This window comes from Cucurbita pepo, chromosome LG02, assembly GCF_002806865.2.
Source record: "Cucurbita pepo subsp. pepo cultivar mu-cu-16 chromosome LG02, ASM280686v2, whole genome shotgun sequence".
Classification (NCBI taxonomy): Eukaryota; Viridiplantae; Streptophyta; class Magnoliopsida; order Cucurbitales; family Cucurbitaceae; genus Cucurbita; species Cucurbita pepo.
Window position 1 is genome coordinate 1,120,893 of NC_036639.1, and position 16,189 is coordinate 1,137,081.

Sequence of the window (16,189 nt, forward strand, 5' to 3'; positions counted from 1 at the left end):
AAAAACAGAAACACTCGAGAACATAAAGTCAAAAATCTATAAATGAAAAACGAAGAAGAAAATATCGGTATCCTTCATAAATAAAACAAAAAAGCAGCCTCGATTATGGATGAAACAACCAAAAAGAAAACTCACGTCTTCCCATTTGTACAGATCACGGTGGCTCCTCCCTTCAATCGACGTCAATTAGAAGTACAAAGCCGCGTAAAAATCTGAGAACGAAGAAATATAGGGAAAAAAAGATGAACAGAATCTAATTGAATTGAAACGAGAATCGAGGAACGGTTGGATGATGAATTGCAAGAGAAATTCGCCATCAAAATTTATCGAAAGGTTGGGGAAAAGAAAAAAGGAAAGTTTCGTGGAGAAACTAACTAGGGATTGTAAAGAAATAGGAAAAAACAAGCTATGAAGTCCAACACCTTTAAAACGCCCAACGCTGCGTAAGCCGCAAGTGGGAAAGAAAATGGAACCGGAATTATTCAATTCGTGAGATAACGAATATTCGGTCAAGCCGTGGTGGCGTGAAGATGATGACGTGGATGGAATTACCACCGTTGGATGCGGGTAGCGTTGGCGCGAAGGAAGGGACCCGGCCAATGGAGATAAGAGCGTTGGAAGTCGTAAGTCGGCGCCACGTGGCAAGTGGTTTTTGATTATTGACGCGTCATTCATACGCTGTTGTGTGGCTGTGGGATTTGGACTTCCAGCCCAAACTTAGAGCTCAACAGTCAACACAACTGCCAATGGATCTTGGGCCTCCATTCCTCTGTCCCAGGCCCACTTTAATTAAATACATTATTAAAAACAAATAATAACATTAAAAAATTATTAATTATCATTTACATTTGATACCAATAAAATAATAATTAATGTATTTCGATTTTGTTATTATAAGCATAACTCAATATTAAAGTTTACGAGTAAATCCAAATCTAATAAATGAAAATTTTAGACAAATACAGAAGGGCTCATACTAAGGAATTGGGCGAGCGTGACATTAGTCTTGCTAAGAGACTAAGGTTGGTATTCCAAACACCATACGATGTGTTAGCCTTCTCGCTGTTCCTTGAATGAGTCTAGATACAAGGGCGGTGTGCCAGTAAGAACGCTGGCCCTAAAGGAGGTGAATTTGGGAGGGTCCCATATCGATTGGAGGAAGGAAAGAATGCCAGAGAGGACGCTGGGCCTCGAAGGGGGTGAATTGTGATGTCCCACATTGGTTGGGAGGAGAACAAACCACCGTTTATAAGGGTGTGGAAACCTTCCCCGTAATAGACGTGTTTTAAAGACTTGAGGGGAAGTTGAAAAAACGCAAAAAGGACAATATCTGCCTGCCCAAAATAACATTGAGCAGATATTGTTGTTTTTGTATTTTTCATTCGAGACTTCATCTCAAGATTTTAAAATTTTGCCCGGTGTCTTGCTAGGTGTATTGAAAAATGAACAAAAATAGAACGCATACAATTCAAATAGAAGATTAGGGTAGAAAAACCAAATCAAAGCCACCCAACATTAAGTGTAGAATGACATTGATTACTGATGAATACAAATCACACAGGACATTGAAAACAGACCACAAAAGCGACCATCCACACCCAAATCCCCCGACCAAACACATACATTCACTAAAAAAACCAAGCATCAATAAAGAATTTCATGTCCCTTTTCCCGAAGGTCATGTCATTTTTAAAATCAAATATGGACATAAAGAATCCAAATCCGTGGAAGAAGGAGCGGAGGGAAATAAATGGATCAAAAGAACAGTTCACAAACGCAGCATAACAAAACAACACATGACCAACCAAGTTCCTGTTGGAACTGACANAAAATAAAAATGGGTCGTGTTTTATGAACCCATGATTGAACATCGAAGCATGGAGAGAAGAGGAGAGGAGAGGACTGGCGAAGGTTATACTATACACCATCTTTATCCTCTCAGTCGTTGTGCTTATAATGCTTATCTGCTTGTCACACACCGCTTGTTTTTATCACTAAAACCATTTGTAAAATGGCCCATGAAACCCCAAATTGCCTGCCTCGCCTTTACGTTTTGAAATCAAATTAGCGGTAGCAGGGGAGGGCAGGGCAGGGCAGGGCAGGGCAGGGCAGGGGTAGCAGCCCCCCATGTGCAGCACACTTCCCGGTGTGATGTTTGGGATCGGGAAGGAAGAAGAGAGCGCGCGATCTGCAGGGTGGTGTGCAGTCAAAGCCTCGGAATTTGACTCGCCCCTGTCAGACTGCGAGCTCAGGTGGGGCAGAGCCTCATATATAACCTAACCAGGACGAGAATTACAAAACCGTTTTCTATTAATGTACCTTATAACATAACAACTGGTAACTTGCTTTTACTGACAAACCCACATCCAATTTTCTCAATATCATCCACCCATTGAGTTTGTTCGGACTTAATTACAGCAAAAGCTTCAAAATTGCATTATGAAACTGAAATGAAGCAAGTTTTTGTAGTTGAATTTGGAGGCCAACTGGGAGGGGACCCCATTGATAGCTAGCTAGCTAGGTAGCTGTGTCGCCTCTATGAATCGGTGCTGCCCTTTTGGTTATCGTCATGTTGATGGAACGAATCGATGGATCCATCACAAGGGGTATCAGAGGGTGGGGTTCATAGCTTCTTTCTTGTGTGGCAATGCCCTGTCGTTTTGCTTCATTTCACAATACATTTCTTCGTTTGTATCATTCCAATCAAACCACATTGCCGACGAAACAAAAGGTAAACTGGTTTTTTCAAAATTTAATGATAGAATTTTAAGGAAAGTGGTCGATCATAAAATAGTTACTCCATGTAATGAAAGTAAAAATACTTTTCCATAACACAACAGGACAACACAAGTTATTCCTTATACCATGAAAAGTCTCTTCTTTTTCTAACGTGGTCAAGGTTTCCTTGTGTGCACCTTCTAACATCAAATCAAATCATACGTGCCCTTCAATATTAACACTAACTTCCATACTGACTCAAGCTCACCGTTAATAGATATTGTCTTTTTTGAGTTTTTTCTTTCGAATCACAATTCACCCCTTTTGAGGCCCAGTGTTCTTGCTCTTTCCAATTAATGTGGGATCTCACAATCAACCCTTTTCGAGGCTCAGTGTCCTGACTGACACTTGTTCATCCTTTGAATGAATATGGGATCTTCTTTATAAGGAGTCGAAATGAAATGGGTGAGAGGGGAAAGGGTAAAGGGTTTGTTGTTGTAGGTTTTGGAGGGGAAGGAATGATGAGAAAGTGCAAAAGAAAAGGAAAAAAGAGAAAGGGGGATAGAGTCATTTCGTTGCAGTGGTGAGAGGAAACAAAATGCATGTGGAAATGGGCATATAATTTAAGTGTGTGCAGTGGCAGCCAAAGTGTATGTGGTGGGTGGTGATTTGGTGAAGAGCCAAGCCACCCATCTCTTCCAGTACTGCCTATGTGTCTATTATGTGCCTGCTTCCCTTCTTTCTCAACCACTGCACATTCCCATTCCCTACACGCAACTCCAATGCCCATCAACGTTGCCATGTAACTCTCAGATTCCACGTTGATTAGAGATAGATCATTTTTGCATTCATTCAAGTTGGGGACACAATAATAGCAATGGAGAGCCCTTGTCTCTGCCTGGCAAAGGGCAGAAAATAAAGGCCCAAACAAAGAGCCTCGAGTACGGAATTTCAAGGCTCCTCCATGCCAATTCCAAATTAGGCGTGAGAATCTTGACAGAACACTCAATCCGCAGCAGTCGACATGTATATGCAATGCTAACAACTTTAGTCTCGATTCATTCATGTACCAAAATGAGGTTGTCTACGTCGAAACTCGGATAATTGTTTTACATTTATTATATGATAAAAGTATATGAGAAGGGACAAAAAGGTATGAAAGAGATTAAAATTTTGAATTTGGGTGGGTAGCAAATGCCAATGCCAAATGGGTATCATTCAGGCTGGTGGGCCAACTTTGGAGTTCTCCAATGATTCTTTTTCCAGTCTGATATTGATTATTCCGGATCCTCCTTAATTTCTTCTTATTAATTATTATTTAATAATTAATACAAACAAATTAAAAAATATATATATATACATATTACCATAATTTATTGAACTTTTCCCCCTTTTTTATTTTTATTAAAATAAAAAAAAAAATTTAAAAAACAACTCATTCCATCATATACTCTGAGTAGGTTTAACTTTAAGAAATTAAGCTTTAAATTTAATTAAATAAAAAAAATTAAAAATTAAATAGAAATATTTTCAAGAAAATTGACCATATAATAAAAAAAGTATCTCATAAGCTGTCGGTTCCCATGCTTAGCTCTTTGGATCTCGTGTTACCATCCACTCTTATTTAAATATTTAAATATTTTATTTTTTTTAAATGTTAATAATAAATAATTAAATTAAAAAAAACCCAACTTGAATTTCCTCTCTTTAATGGATATGTCCATTTTTGCAGCTTTTTTTGGATTTTATTTCATTTACAATGTATTAATCATTTTTATCATCATAATTCTTTTACTTATTATTCTATTTATGATTAAACATAATTTTGATAAATACTCGAATTTCGAAAAATAATATCATTTTAACATAATAAAAAAAAAAGTATATTGCATGCAGCACGTGCCAAATACAGTGAATAAAAGGTTAAAATAAACATTAAAAGATTATTCGTCTTAAATTAAATTTAATTATTACTTTTTATTTTTTTAAAATAGACCGTTTTACCCTCCTCCCAAGAAAAGGGCCCTTGAACTTTGATGCGCACGTGAGCTGAAATATTTGGATGCCCTTTATTAGAAAGAAATGGGTAAAAACGTCTTTATACTTTCCAAAAGATTTTAAATACTAGACTTATTATGAAAATGAAAGTGACTTTTAATAAGTAAAAACTTTATTCAANATAATAATTTTTTTTCGAGTAAAAATTATTGAATTTTAATTCTATAATTTACTCCGAACAAAAGTATTTAGTTTTAAAATTTTAAATTACAAAAGATTTTAACTAATAATAAATAAATAAAAAGTAAAAAAATGAAAGCAAAAGAGTGAGGATTGGGAAAGTACGATAATGGTCATGGGTAGACTGAAGTTATTTCTGTAATAATAACGTGGCTATATTGACTGGTCAATGAACTAATAATAATAAATAAGAAAGAAAGAGAAAAAAAAAATGCCACGTCATATTTAAAATTTAAATATATAGTTTGGATTAGTTGTAATATAATTTTTATAATTTTAAAAGTTTTAATTAAATCAAATCTCAAAATAAATTTGTCTTTACCCATATTTTATTATACATACATACATAGATACATTCATACATACATGCATGCATACACATACAGAAAGTGCTTGCCTCTGGTAGGGTAATGACCAATGGTATTAATAATAAATGGGAGTGAGAGATGTGTACCGTAATTGGAGCGTGCAGTCCACTCGCGTATATTCAAACAGTTTCTGTGAAGTCCAATCCAAGCCCAAAGCGCGCACACAGAGCCTCTGGGTTCAGTCAAATTCTGGTCTTCCCTTTCAAAACCAAATTCAACAACAATTCTCTCTCTAGAAAAGGTTTGTAAAATCTCGCCACGTTCTGAGAAAACCCAGATTGGTTTATGAATCCTTTGCTTCTTCTGCAACATCTTAACAACACCCACCTCTGCTTCTCTGGGCTTCAATTTGACCCATCTTCTCCACGTTCATCTGGGTTTGGTTGTCTGTAATCGGATCCATCTTGAATGTTCCAGAAATGGATGATGAGATTGTCGATGAACACTCATTCATTGACATTGGAAATGGAAGCAGCCCAGCAGAGGATGACTATGTGGATACGTTACTTGCAAAAGAGATGAGTTTCGGGTTTAGAAATGATAAATCTTTGGTGTTTGGGAACTGGGTCAAATGCGCTCGTTTGGAAGCAATTGCATGGATTCTCAAAGTTAGTCTTTTTTTGTTTGTTTCTTTGTTTGATTCATTCGATTCAACTCAATTGAGTTGACGATTGTTCTAATTTTACAGACCAGAGCTGTGTTTGGATTCGGTTTCCAGACTGCTTATCTTTCAATTATGTACTTCGATCGGTTCCTTTCCCGGCGGGCCATTACTGTAAGCTTTCACTTTCTCCATTTCCTCTGGCAATGGCTTATTGATTTTGCTCTGTTAATCCAAACCTCCATGGCTGCAGAACGAGAAGGTGTGGGCAGTTAGGTTACTGGCAGTGGCTTGTCTTTCTTTAGCGGCGAAAATGGAGGAATTGAAGGTTCCAGCTCTTTCAGAATTTCCAGTGGAAGATTTCAACTTTGAAAGCAAAGTAATCCAAAGAATGGAGCTTTTGGTGTTGAACACATTGGAATGGAAGATGGGTTCCACAACTCCCTTCTCTTTCATTCCTTATTTCATATCTAAACTATCCATTGAATCCCCACCAAGCAATAAAGTTTCTCAGATTGTTGAACTCATCTGGGTTTTGATTAGAGGTATTTTCATTCAACTGATGTTCATCAGTTCATCAATCGGGTTTTGTTCATTCATGACATTCAAATCTTGAATGCAGAAAGAAGCACAGAAAACCATCGGCCTTCTGTAGTAGCAGCAGCCACAGCCATTTTAGCAGCAATGGATGACAGATTAACAAGGAAAGCCTTGGAAATGAAGATGAATACCATTTCTCAATGTAGATATCTCGAAATAGTAAGTTCCATCAACAAATTGGGACCCTTTTTGTTCCTGTTTTCCAATACTCTATTCAGTTGAATCCTTTGTGTTCACAGGAAGATGTGGTTTCATGTTACAATCTGATGCAAGAACTGAGATTAGAAAAATGCAGAGAAGAAGCAGAATGTTTGAAATCGCCAGATTTATCACCAACCCAAATGAAATCAATGGATTGTTCATCAAATTCATCAGTAACATCAGCGATTGCATCAAAAAGAAAACGGCTAAACTTCAGTAACTGTGATGAAGAATGTGGTGTGAGTGAAGCAAAGCGGCTCCGTTAAGAGAAACAAAAAATGAGGAATGTTTTTTTTGTTTGTTTAAATTTTCTCCTTCTCACAAATGACTTGTGATGATTATTAGGGGGTTTTATGATACAATAATGGGTTGATTTGTTGGTTTATTGATGAGGTTTTCTCAGAAAACAAGCAAATGCAGAAAGAAGAGAGAAATTAAAAAGAAAAAAGGGGGCAGATTTATTGGGCTGCAACTCTGCATGTAAAAATAGGAAAAGTGAAAGGTGAAGAACAAAAGCTGATTGTGATATTTATTAGGGCAAAGTGATAGGGGAAGGACCAGGAGGCCATAAGGGGGGCGAGGGAGGAGGGGGCTTGAAAGAAAGCTGCTACTGCTACTGCTGCTTATAGGACACTCTTACTAGATGTTCACTTTCACTCTCNGAAGCAGCCCAGCAGAGGATGACTATGTGGATACGTTACTTGCAAAAGAGATGAGTTTCGGGTTTAGAAATGATAAATCTTTGGTGTTTGGGAACTGGGTCAAATGCGCTCGTTTGGAAGCAATTGCATGGATTCTCAAAGTTAGTCTTTTTTTGTTTGTTTCTTTGTTTGATTCATTCGATTCAACTCAATTGAGTTGACGATTGTTCTAATTTTACAGACCAGAGCTGTGTTTGGATTCGGTTTCCAGACTGCTTATCTTTCAATTATGTACTTCGATCGGTTCCTTTCCCGGCGGGCCATTACTGTAAGCTTTCACTTTCTCCATTTCCTCTGGCAATGGCTTATTGATTTTGCTCTGTTAATCCAAACCTCCATGGCTGCAGAACGAGAAGGTGTGGGCAGTTAGGTTACTGGCAGTGGCTTGTCTTTCTTTAGCGGCGAAAATGGAGGAATTGAAGGTTCCAGCTCTTTCAGAATTTCCAGTGGAAGATTTCAACTTTGAAAGCAAANTCTTTGCTTAAATGGGTTGGTTCTTTTGTTTATTTATTTATTTTTACTGCTTTTTTGGTCCTCTTGTAGCTGTCTCTGCAAAACCCTGGCTTTTCAAGGGATGCTAGGGGGATGCTTTCTTGGTTGTGTGTCTTTGAAAAGGCTGTAAGAAAGTTGAGAAGTGAAAGTAAGAGGCTCTCTCGCTCTCTCGGGGGTGTGGGGGGGGAAGTGTTCAAAAGAGCTGAGTAGTGATGGACAAGGCTCTGTTTTATTGTGATTTGATGCATCTTTGCTTCATTTTAGCCTTCAAAAATATTTCTTTGTAAAAGGTGAAAGTGATTGGATATGTTTGAATGTTTGGGGCAAGCCTTTCGAGGTGGGGCCAAGCTCTTTTCCCTGAAAAAAGAAAGGAAAAAGAAAAAAAAAAAGCTTCAGCTGGGTTTTTTGTTTTCCTAAGACCTTGTGTTGTTGAACTTGAACCAGAAACTCAAATTCAACCTTCAATGAAACTTGATTTTTTGTGCACTATGGAGTTAACCATTCAATGTTCAAGCAAAACCAAAAAGTTCACATCCATCCAATGAAGATGGATTGGAAGCAGCCATGAAAGTCTAAGCGAATAATTCCTTGGCTTTTACAGAAAGATAAACATCCCAACAATGGGGGAATGGAAGTCAATTGAAAGATGAAAACTACAAACAGATTTACCCATTTACCAAGACTAAGATGGGGGAATGAAAGTCAATTGAAAGATAAAACTACAAACAGATTTACCCATTTACCAAGACTAAGGTAAAGAGAGTCTTCTTCATCATTCACATTCACCAACCAGAGAGAGAGAGAGAGAGAGAGAGAGAGAGAGAGAGAGAGAGAGAGAGAGAGAGGAAGCAAACAAAAAAGGGAGTCCTATGGATGGGAGGCAAGGGGGAGATATGGTCAGATCAGGTTGACGTCCCAGAGATTGCTAGGGATACTGTTTGCAGCTATCAGTAGAATTGTTGTTTTGCTGAATGGGAATCCAAGCTGTGCAGTCAAAAAAACACACAGCAAAAGAAGATTAAGTACTTCTACCACAATGGTACTTTCTCTTTCTCTTTGGCATAGGATGCCTATTTCCCATGCAACTTGACACGCGGATTCCCCTTATTGGCTTTAAAAAAGAATACCCATCAAAAGATACTGTAACTCTACACCCATATTTTTATATCCAACATTGGCTAAGTGACTCACAAGCTAAGTTGGTCGACTGCAATCTTTTCTTGAATGTAGAATACAGACAGTGATGGACGGTGGGGTGTTGATACCATCCCATGGAGGAGTTTGGCTATGATTTGTCGAAGGAGAGAAAAAACAACAAAAGAAAAGATGACTGACTGAGTAGTCTTTGAGAGTGATGTATCTTGATGAAGTGACAAAGGCTTTATTTTTCAAGGAACCTTCTCCTTCCAATGCTTTCTTCTTTAGTTTGTTGATTGAAGGGTATGGGCGGTGCCAAAAGCTTGAGCTGTCAATCGGAAGTATGGTTGAGAGATAGAAAGAGAGAGATTTGGCTTCTCTGTCAAAGGGCATTCTTGTTTCAGCCTTTTGCTACGCTCCTGCATCTGGTGAGCCCTCCTTCCTCTCAAGGAAAAGTGAAAGGCCCAATTTACCATTGAAAGACAGCTGATACAATAGTCGAGGAATCAAATGGTAGAATATCCATATCAGCATTAACATCTTTGGTTTGATCCTTTCTCAAAGTTAGTCACTATAGTTCATTAGGACTCCTGACAACTTTCACAGACTTAAGTTCAGGCATTTACAACAACTACAAATACCATGGCTAGTCATCTTCTTGTATCAGCCTAAGCATAGCTTCATGATGAAAGCACTTATACCATTCCCTTGATCACTTATACCAAGCGTAGCTTCAGGGGGCATGGATGAAACAATGAAAATGTAGCTGAAAAACTGCTAAAAGCTGTAGATTTTGATCATCTGAGCGATGATGTTCATCACAAAGTAAAGAACTAGGCAATAAATCACAGAGAAGAATCCAAAGACACCGAATTCAATAAATGCATAGAAGATCCCACTCTGGTTTAACAAAATCCACAGCTTGAAACCCGCAGCAATTTTCTAAACCCTCAAACAAATTGAACCAAGAAACAATTTTCTAATGGTTGGCACAGCTTCCAATCATACCATCGTGAACTGGAACAAATAAGCCCAGTTCCCTGCGCCGCCAAGAACTCTCTCTCTCTCTCTCTCTCTCTCTCTCAGTCTCTCTTCTGTGGCCTGTGTCTTATCTTGAATCTAAAAACATAGTACGGAATGGCAAGCCGGCTCCAAATATACAAGAAAGATCTCCAGCTGGACAAGGTCATCCTTACCTCGAGGTTTTGGTAGCTTGTATAATTGATTCACAAAAGGTATGGTTAAAATTCAGGTAAACGTAAATCAAACTTCGTGAGGTAATGACTCCAAAAATATTGGGAAAAGAATCTTGAATCTTCGGCTGGAAAAGTTCTAAGTTGAGAAGATACCGGTTTCAGTGTGATCCTACCGGAATCATCTTCAACGCTGCTGCAACTGGCATGCCAAGAAATCCAAACAACACGGTGACAAACCATTGCTGGGAGTTTAGAGGATAGGTGTTTGCAAATGTTCCCAGGAATTGGATGATTATGATCTGGAAAAGTACAGTGCAAGCGAGAACTGCCACAAAGACATAGTTCTTCAATATTCCTTCAAGCACATTTATCTTCTCCATGTCTCTTGAGCTTATCTCATTGAAAACCTACATGGACCAGAAATTTACCAACAGGAACATGGATGCCATTCTGCTAGTATCAGAAGTCGAGCATCTGTGTAGAGGGAAAGAATTGGGAGAAACAAATTACCTGACAAAAGACGAATGCATTGAAAATCAGTGTATTCAGTATCAATTCAGAGTCTGGGCCATCAAGATGAAAAAGAGCCTGCCCTCTTGTCTGGAGAAACCAAACTATTACAAACTGATATATTGACTGCCCCAAGATATTTCTCCACATCACGTTGCTGATGAAATTCCCTTTCCGACCAACTGGCAATCTCTTCATCAAGTCATCAGTAGGAGGTTCAGTTGCCAATGCAAGTGCTCCTAGTGTATCCATTATCATATTGACCCATAGCAGTTGCACAGCAGTGAGGGGAGCATTTCCTGAGAAAATATTACTCGCAAATGAAGTATTGTCCTTGAACTTTTCACTTAGACACGGGATACTATACATCAAAAAAATCAATGTCAGCTAACCTGTCAAACAGGCTGAAGAAAAATTGACGATGAGGGCAACCACATTCACAGTTAGCTGAAACTGAACGAATTTCTGGATGTTTATGTAAACTGAACGTCCCCATTTGGCAACAGTAGCAATTGTAGAGAAGTTGTCATCGAGAATTATTACATCAGCACTCTCTTTTGCCACCTGCATTACGTTTTATGCCATTAACTTAAAAATTGTGTCTACACAATATGTTCGGTAAAAGATTTAATTATTTGACCAGCAAACCCATCCAACTACACTGAACCTCCCACTAACAAAAAATTAACAACAATATGTTCAATTCATGGGGGAGAAAATAACTAGCTAAATTAATAGTTTTCTGCAGGAATCAGGAATCACCGACTTCCACAGTACCGTATTATATTGTCCAATTTGAGCATAAGCTCTTAAGGCTTTGTTTTTAGTTTCCTCAAAAGGCCTCATACCAATGGAGATTTATTTCTTACTTATAAACTCTCCTTAATTAGTTAAGGTGGGACTCCCTCCGAACAATCCTCAACATGATTATCTTTTAGACTATTAAAAAGTACCTCAGTCCCAGCAATGCCCATAGCTAATCCAATATCTGCTTCATGGAGCGCCGGAGCATCATTTGTGCCATCCCCAGTCACTGCAACAACTTCTTGAAAAGTGGTCCGTAAGTGCTTTACAAGAGTATGTTTATCCATTGGTGAAGATCGAGCCATGACCTGAACAAGAAATACCAAAATTTGTTCAGCGCACCAATTCTTGCAGGGTTAATATTAAGAGGATGTATGACAGAATTATAGTTTCAGAATCAAAATTCTTTTAAATGTACCTGAATTTTTGGTATTATTTCACTCCACTCTTCCTCCTTCTCACGGAATTCAGGACCTTCAATTGCTATGCCATCGTCAGTCAAGATTCCACATTCCCTGGCTATTGCTTTTGCGGTGGTGATGTTATCTCCCGTAACCATCCGTACGGTTATACCGGCGGCCTTGCAAATTGCAACAGACTCCTTGACACCCGGACGAACGGGATCCTTAATACCAACAATTCCTATGCACGTGTAGCCACTCATGGGAATCGGACTTTCAGACTGATACTCACCATCAATGTCCATGTAAGCCAAGCACAATGTTCGAAGAGCTTCTCCCGCAAATTCTTCGATCGTTTCCTTCAAAAAGTTGATGGACTCTTCATTGAGAGGAACTGCCTCACCGTTCGAGTCAAGAAATTTGTCGCATGAAGCCAAAACGATCTCTGAAGCACCTTTGCTGTGTGCGCGGAAGCCACCGGCTGGGAGCTCCAAAACAACACCCATTCGTTTCTTCACAGAATTGAAGGGATCGACTCTCGCGATCTTTGACTTTTGGCGTTCTTTCTGAAAATCCCCACCAAGCAGAAGGCCGAATTCCAGAAGAGCAGATTCGGTGGGCGTCCCAAGTATCTCATTCTCGCCATCTTTGTTCTTGACGATTTCTCCACCGGTGTTGTTAAATATCGATTGCAATAAAATACCAACAGCGGAGTCGGGAAGTTCTGAACGATAATCAGAACACTTACTAGAATTGCCAACTTCCTTGACCTTAGTGCAGATGCAGGCTTTCACAACAGTCATGTGGTTAGTCGTCAATGTCCCAGTTTTGTCACTACAAATAGTAGTAGCTGATCCCATCGTCTCACAAGCAGCTAAGTGCCTGACAAGTGCCTTATCGTTCATCATCTTTTTCATAGCAAAAGCAAGGCTCAGTGTCACCGCCAAAGGCAGCCCTTCGGGCACAGCAACCACAACAATAGTTACGGCAACAGCAAAAAATTCCAAAACTTCCATTGCTTCATCTCCGGACCAGCTGAAGTAAGACCCTTCTCGTAGCTTGCGAGTGAACAATCCTTGAACCAATACAGCGAAAGTTATGACAGCAAAAAACAGGCCTATTTTACCAATAATTGTTGCCACCCCATTTAGCTTTACCTGCAAAGGAGTCTCGTCATCTCCTCCTTCACTTAGAGTGGCCATCAGTTTTCCCCATTGGGTTCTCATGCCTACAGAAGTCACAACCATCCTACACGAACCATCCTGAACCTTTGTTCCGGACAAGAGGAAAGGGTTTTGACAACTTACGTTAACTGGTTCGCTCTCACCTGTTAAACTAGATTCATTTATCAGAAGAGAGTACCCTGAAACAAAAAGTCCATCTGCTGGTATCTGATCACCCATGGCAAGATGAACAATATCACCAGGAAGAAGTTCGTATATAGAAATCTTTTGTCTCAACCCATTTCGGGTAACCTGAACCGCAATTTTCTTCTTTTCCTTGTCCAAATCCTTGAACTGAAGCGATTGTCTATAGTCACTGGTAGCAGTGACAAATACAACAAGTAAGATACTCGCAACAATGCCGAGCCCATCATGAGCACCCTTCGGCCATCCTTCCATCGCTATGCCAACAAGAAGGGAAACTACAGCACAGAAAGCGAGTATCATTAGAGTTGTATCCTGGAGAGCTTCCCAAAGAAAGAGCAAAAATCCTCGAGATGGGCTTTCGGTGAATTTGTTAATTCCATAAATGTCTTGTCTTTTCTTTATCAAATGGTCTGTAGTAGAGATGCCCGTCTCCGTTGATGTAGCAAGCTTAGTTGCAATACCCTCTGCACCCCCATGAATTTTCAGCTTCTTCACATCACGGCCGTCAACAATGGAGCCTGCTTCATCTGCACAAATTTCGAAACCTGCCTGTCTGACCTCTTCAGGCACAACGTAATCAGGATACAAATCCAACCCTGCAGGCATTCAAAGACAATTCAACGTGAATTACTAATGTATAACCACAGTTTTCAGTTGATCGCATAATCAAAACCTTCCTTAATTACCATTGATGAACTGAAGCGCTGCTTGTGAAACCAAAACTGCAACTCTGAACTTCTCCTGCAACGGTGGTTGAAAAAGAACAATTCAGCATTATAAGAAAAGATAATCGTATTGCAGATCATAGTTGTTGTTCAAGATTGGACTCCGATGCATATTAGAAAATTGTGAAAAACAAGCTTACAGTGACTAGTTATCACACCTATACTCCGTCCCAATTTCAAAACCATCACAAACTAATAATGAACACCTTGAACATACTTTCTACATCCACTTGCATATTTTCACGAGTTGTGACAAAATGGAATTGAAATCTCTTATTCAGATTGGACCACACATGGAATTGAAGATACGAAAGTAAAGAAAACGGAGTAATTATTCGGATTCAGTAACTTCAGAACATCCACCTACTACATCAAGTTCTTAGGTTCAAGAATATGATAAGGGAGGGGGGCAAGAATTAGAATCAATGAGAAACCTGAATGGAGCGTCTAATAGCATCAGCCTCAAATCGTTTAGAGAGATTAGCAGTAAATCGAAACCTTCTTCTACGATTCTTCACCAACCAGCAAAGCCGCCTCCATCTCTGAAGCGCTTCTTCCGACGAGTTCTTCGGCTTCACGTCCCCGAAATTCTCATTCAAATAACTTTCCATCCCTACTCTATTACCTTCTGACCTTCAATTTCAAGATCTACAGCTATTAAAGAAAAACAACAACTCCAGATCTTGCTTCAGCTTGAAGATCGGCACAGAAATCAAGCCACGACAAAGGGCGATAAAAACGGAGTCAGAAGATGAAAAGAATCGGCCTCCTCCGAGTCCTCGATCTGATACAATAGTTTCTAATTGCGCTTCACTTGTTCTACTATTACCAGAAACAAAGAAACGTGAGCAATGAAGAATGAACAGAGAGGTTTAGTTCCTCCAATTAACACAGAAGAGAAAACAACCTTTGAATCTTCAGCTCAGGCAGCTTGTTTTGGACTCCATGGGCTCCGGTGGCTGATTCTGCGAAATCTATTTATAATTGGTTGGTTTGGACCATTTTGACGGCTATTACAGTTACCGTGGATTGGAGGGCTTTGTCTCTAAATTTTGAATCCCATTTTCTCTCTTTTCCAGTTTTCTTCTTTTATATTTTTTTTAAATAAATATTTCAAAATTATTATACTTTTATTTTTTATTTTTTATTTTTTTTACTAAATTATTGTAATACCCGAAGAAAGAAGAAAAAGAAAAAAAAAAAATATAGGAAAAGTTGAGAGGGGCAAATAGGTAAATTTGCCCCTCCAACCACCTAAGGGGTCCAAACGAAACCCCATCCATAATCCTGCAAAAGAGAGATAGTGAGAGAAAGGGGTAGAGAGAACCTAGAGAGAGGAGAAAGGATGAACCGCCGGAAGACTCACCGAAAACTACCGTCGGAGTCTATTCCGGTGAAGATCATGATGCAAGGAGGTGAAGATCATGCAAAGAGACTTTCTTGGAAGGGAAAAGAGAATGTGGGTGGCCGGAGTCCCATTTTTCATCAAGAAGTCGGAAAACCCGCAAGGTAAGGATCTTGAACGTTTTCTCAGATCTACGGTTTTCCTTTGTGAATCAAGATCTGAAATCTTGATATATTCATCTAGGAACAACTCTACGCATGATCTGTGAAGAAGTTTGGCCGAGACCTCAACCCGAAGGCGGAGATCCGAGAGTCGTCCGAGAACGGTGAGCGAAATTCTGACCTTCTTAACTCGTTCGGTAGTTAATCGAAAATTACGAAAAAAATACAAGGACGTAGCCAGTAACACGATCTAAAACTTTATTGAAGGAATCATGTCGATCCGATCTACGGATCGAAAGATATGAAAATCGAAAAAGAAGGTTGTGTTTCGGTTTTCGGAGGGCAGAGAAGAAAGAAGAAAAAAAAAGAAAAAAAAAGAAGGGAGTCGGCCGGCGAGCGGCGGACGGTGGCGACAGGCGCCGGACGGCTGCGACAGGCGCCGGACACGCGTCGACCATCGGCTGGAGCAACGCAGCTCCAGCGAGGCGTCGACACGTGTCGCCTGCAAGCCGGGCCGAACCGCGACGCGAGCCGAGCCGACTGGACCGGCCGACCCGCGACTACGCGGAGGCGGGCGCGCGTGGCAGGCGCGCGTGCAGCCTGCGACTGGCGCCTTCCCGC

The 16,189-nt window shown here is 39.7% G+C and overlaps 5 protein-coding genes across 6 annotated transcripts in view; 3 read left to right on the forward strand and 2 right to left on the reverse strand.

Moving 5' to 3' along the window:
- LOC111788005 (interferon-related developmental regulator 1-like) overlaps positions 1 to 455 on the reverse strand; it is a 4,969-nt gene extending 4,514 nt beyond the window's left edge. The window contains exon 1 of one of the 2 annotated variants that reach the window (XM_023668135.1): positions 136 to 455. In XM_023668135.1, coding sequence (XP_023523903.1) covers positions 136 to 145 — 10 coding nt within the window. In that variant the 5' untranslated portion in view covers positions 146 to 455. The remainder of the gene's footprint in view (positions 1 to 135) is intronic. The other variant, XM_023668134.1, reaches the window with a different exon arrangement.
- Positions 456 to 5,397: 4,942 nt separating this feature from the next.
- LOC111788006 (cyclin-D5-2-like) lies at positions 5,398 to 7,111 on the forward strand. Its single transcript, XM_023668136.1, has 5 exons — positions 5,398 to 5,932; positions 6,013 to 6,099; positions 6,179 to 6,470; positions 6,548 to 6,684; positions 6,765 to 7,111. Exons 1-5 carry the CDS (start codon positions 5,744 to 5,746, stop codon positions 6,990 to 6,992), a joined length of 933 nt encoding a protein of 310 aa, XP_023523904.1. The 5' UTR covers positions 5,398 to 5,743; the 3' UTR covers positions 6,993 to 7,111.
- Positions 7,112 to 7,369: 258 nt separating this feature from the next.
- Positions 7,370 to 7,912, forward strand: LOC111787597 (cyclin-D5-2-like). Its single transcript, XM_023667612.1, has 3 exons — positions 7,370 to 7,528; positions 7,609 to 7,695; positions 7,775 to 7,912. Exons 1-3 carry the CDS (start codon positions 7,370 to 7,372, stop codon positions 7,910 to 7,912), a joined length of 384 nt encoding a protein of 127 aa, XP_023523380.1.
- A 679-nt stretch (positions 7,913 to 8,591) lies between these two features.
- LOC111788004 (calcium-transporting ATPase 1-like) lies at positions 8,592 to 15,125 on the reverse strand. Its single transcript, XM_023668133.1, has 8 exons — positions 14,970 to 15,125; positions 14,497 to 14,884; positions 14,024 to 14,078; positions 11,985 to 13,933; positions 11,716 to 11,874; positions 11,155 to 11,326; positions 10,763 to 11,061; positions 8,592 to 10,659 (listed from the first exon to the last, which is right to left on the reverse strand). Exons 2-8 carry the CDS (start codon positions 14,671 to 14,673, stop codon positions 10,411 to 10,413), a joined length of 3,060 nt encoding a protein of 1,019 aa, XP_023523901.1. The 5' UTR covers positions 14,674 to 14,884; positions 14,970 to 15,125; the 3' UTR covers positions 8,592 to 10,410.
- Positions 15,126 to 15,229: 104 nt separating this feature from the next.
- LOC111787599 overlaps positions 15,230 to 16,189 on the forward strand; it is an 8,569-nt gene continuing 7,609 nt past the window's right edge. Inside the window, exons 1-3 of the mRNA XM_023667614.1 lie at positions 15,230 to 15,571; positions 15,651 to 15,732; positions 15,836 to 16,187. Coding sequence (XP_023523382.1) covers positions 15,487 to 15,571; positions 15,651 to 15,732; positions 15,836 to 16,187 — 519 coding nt within the window. The 5' untranslated portion in view covers positions 15,230 to 15,486. The remainder of the gene's footprint in view (positions 15,572 to 15,650; positions 15,733 to 15,835; positions 16,188 to 16,189) is intronic.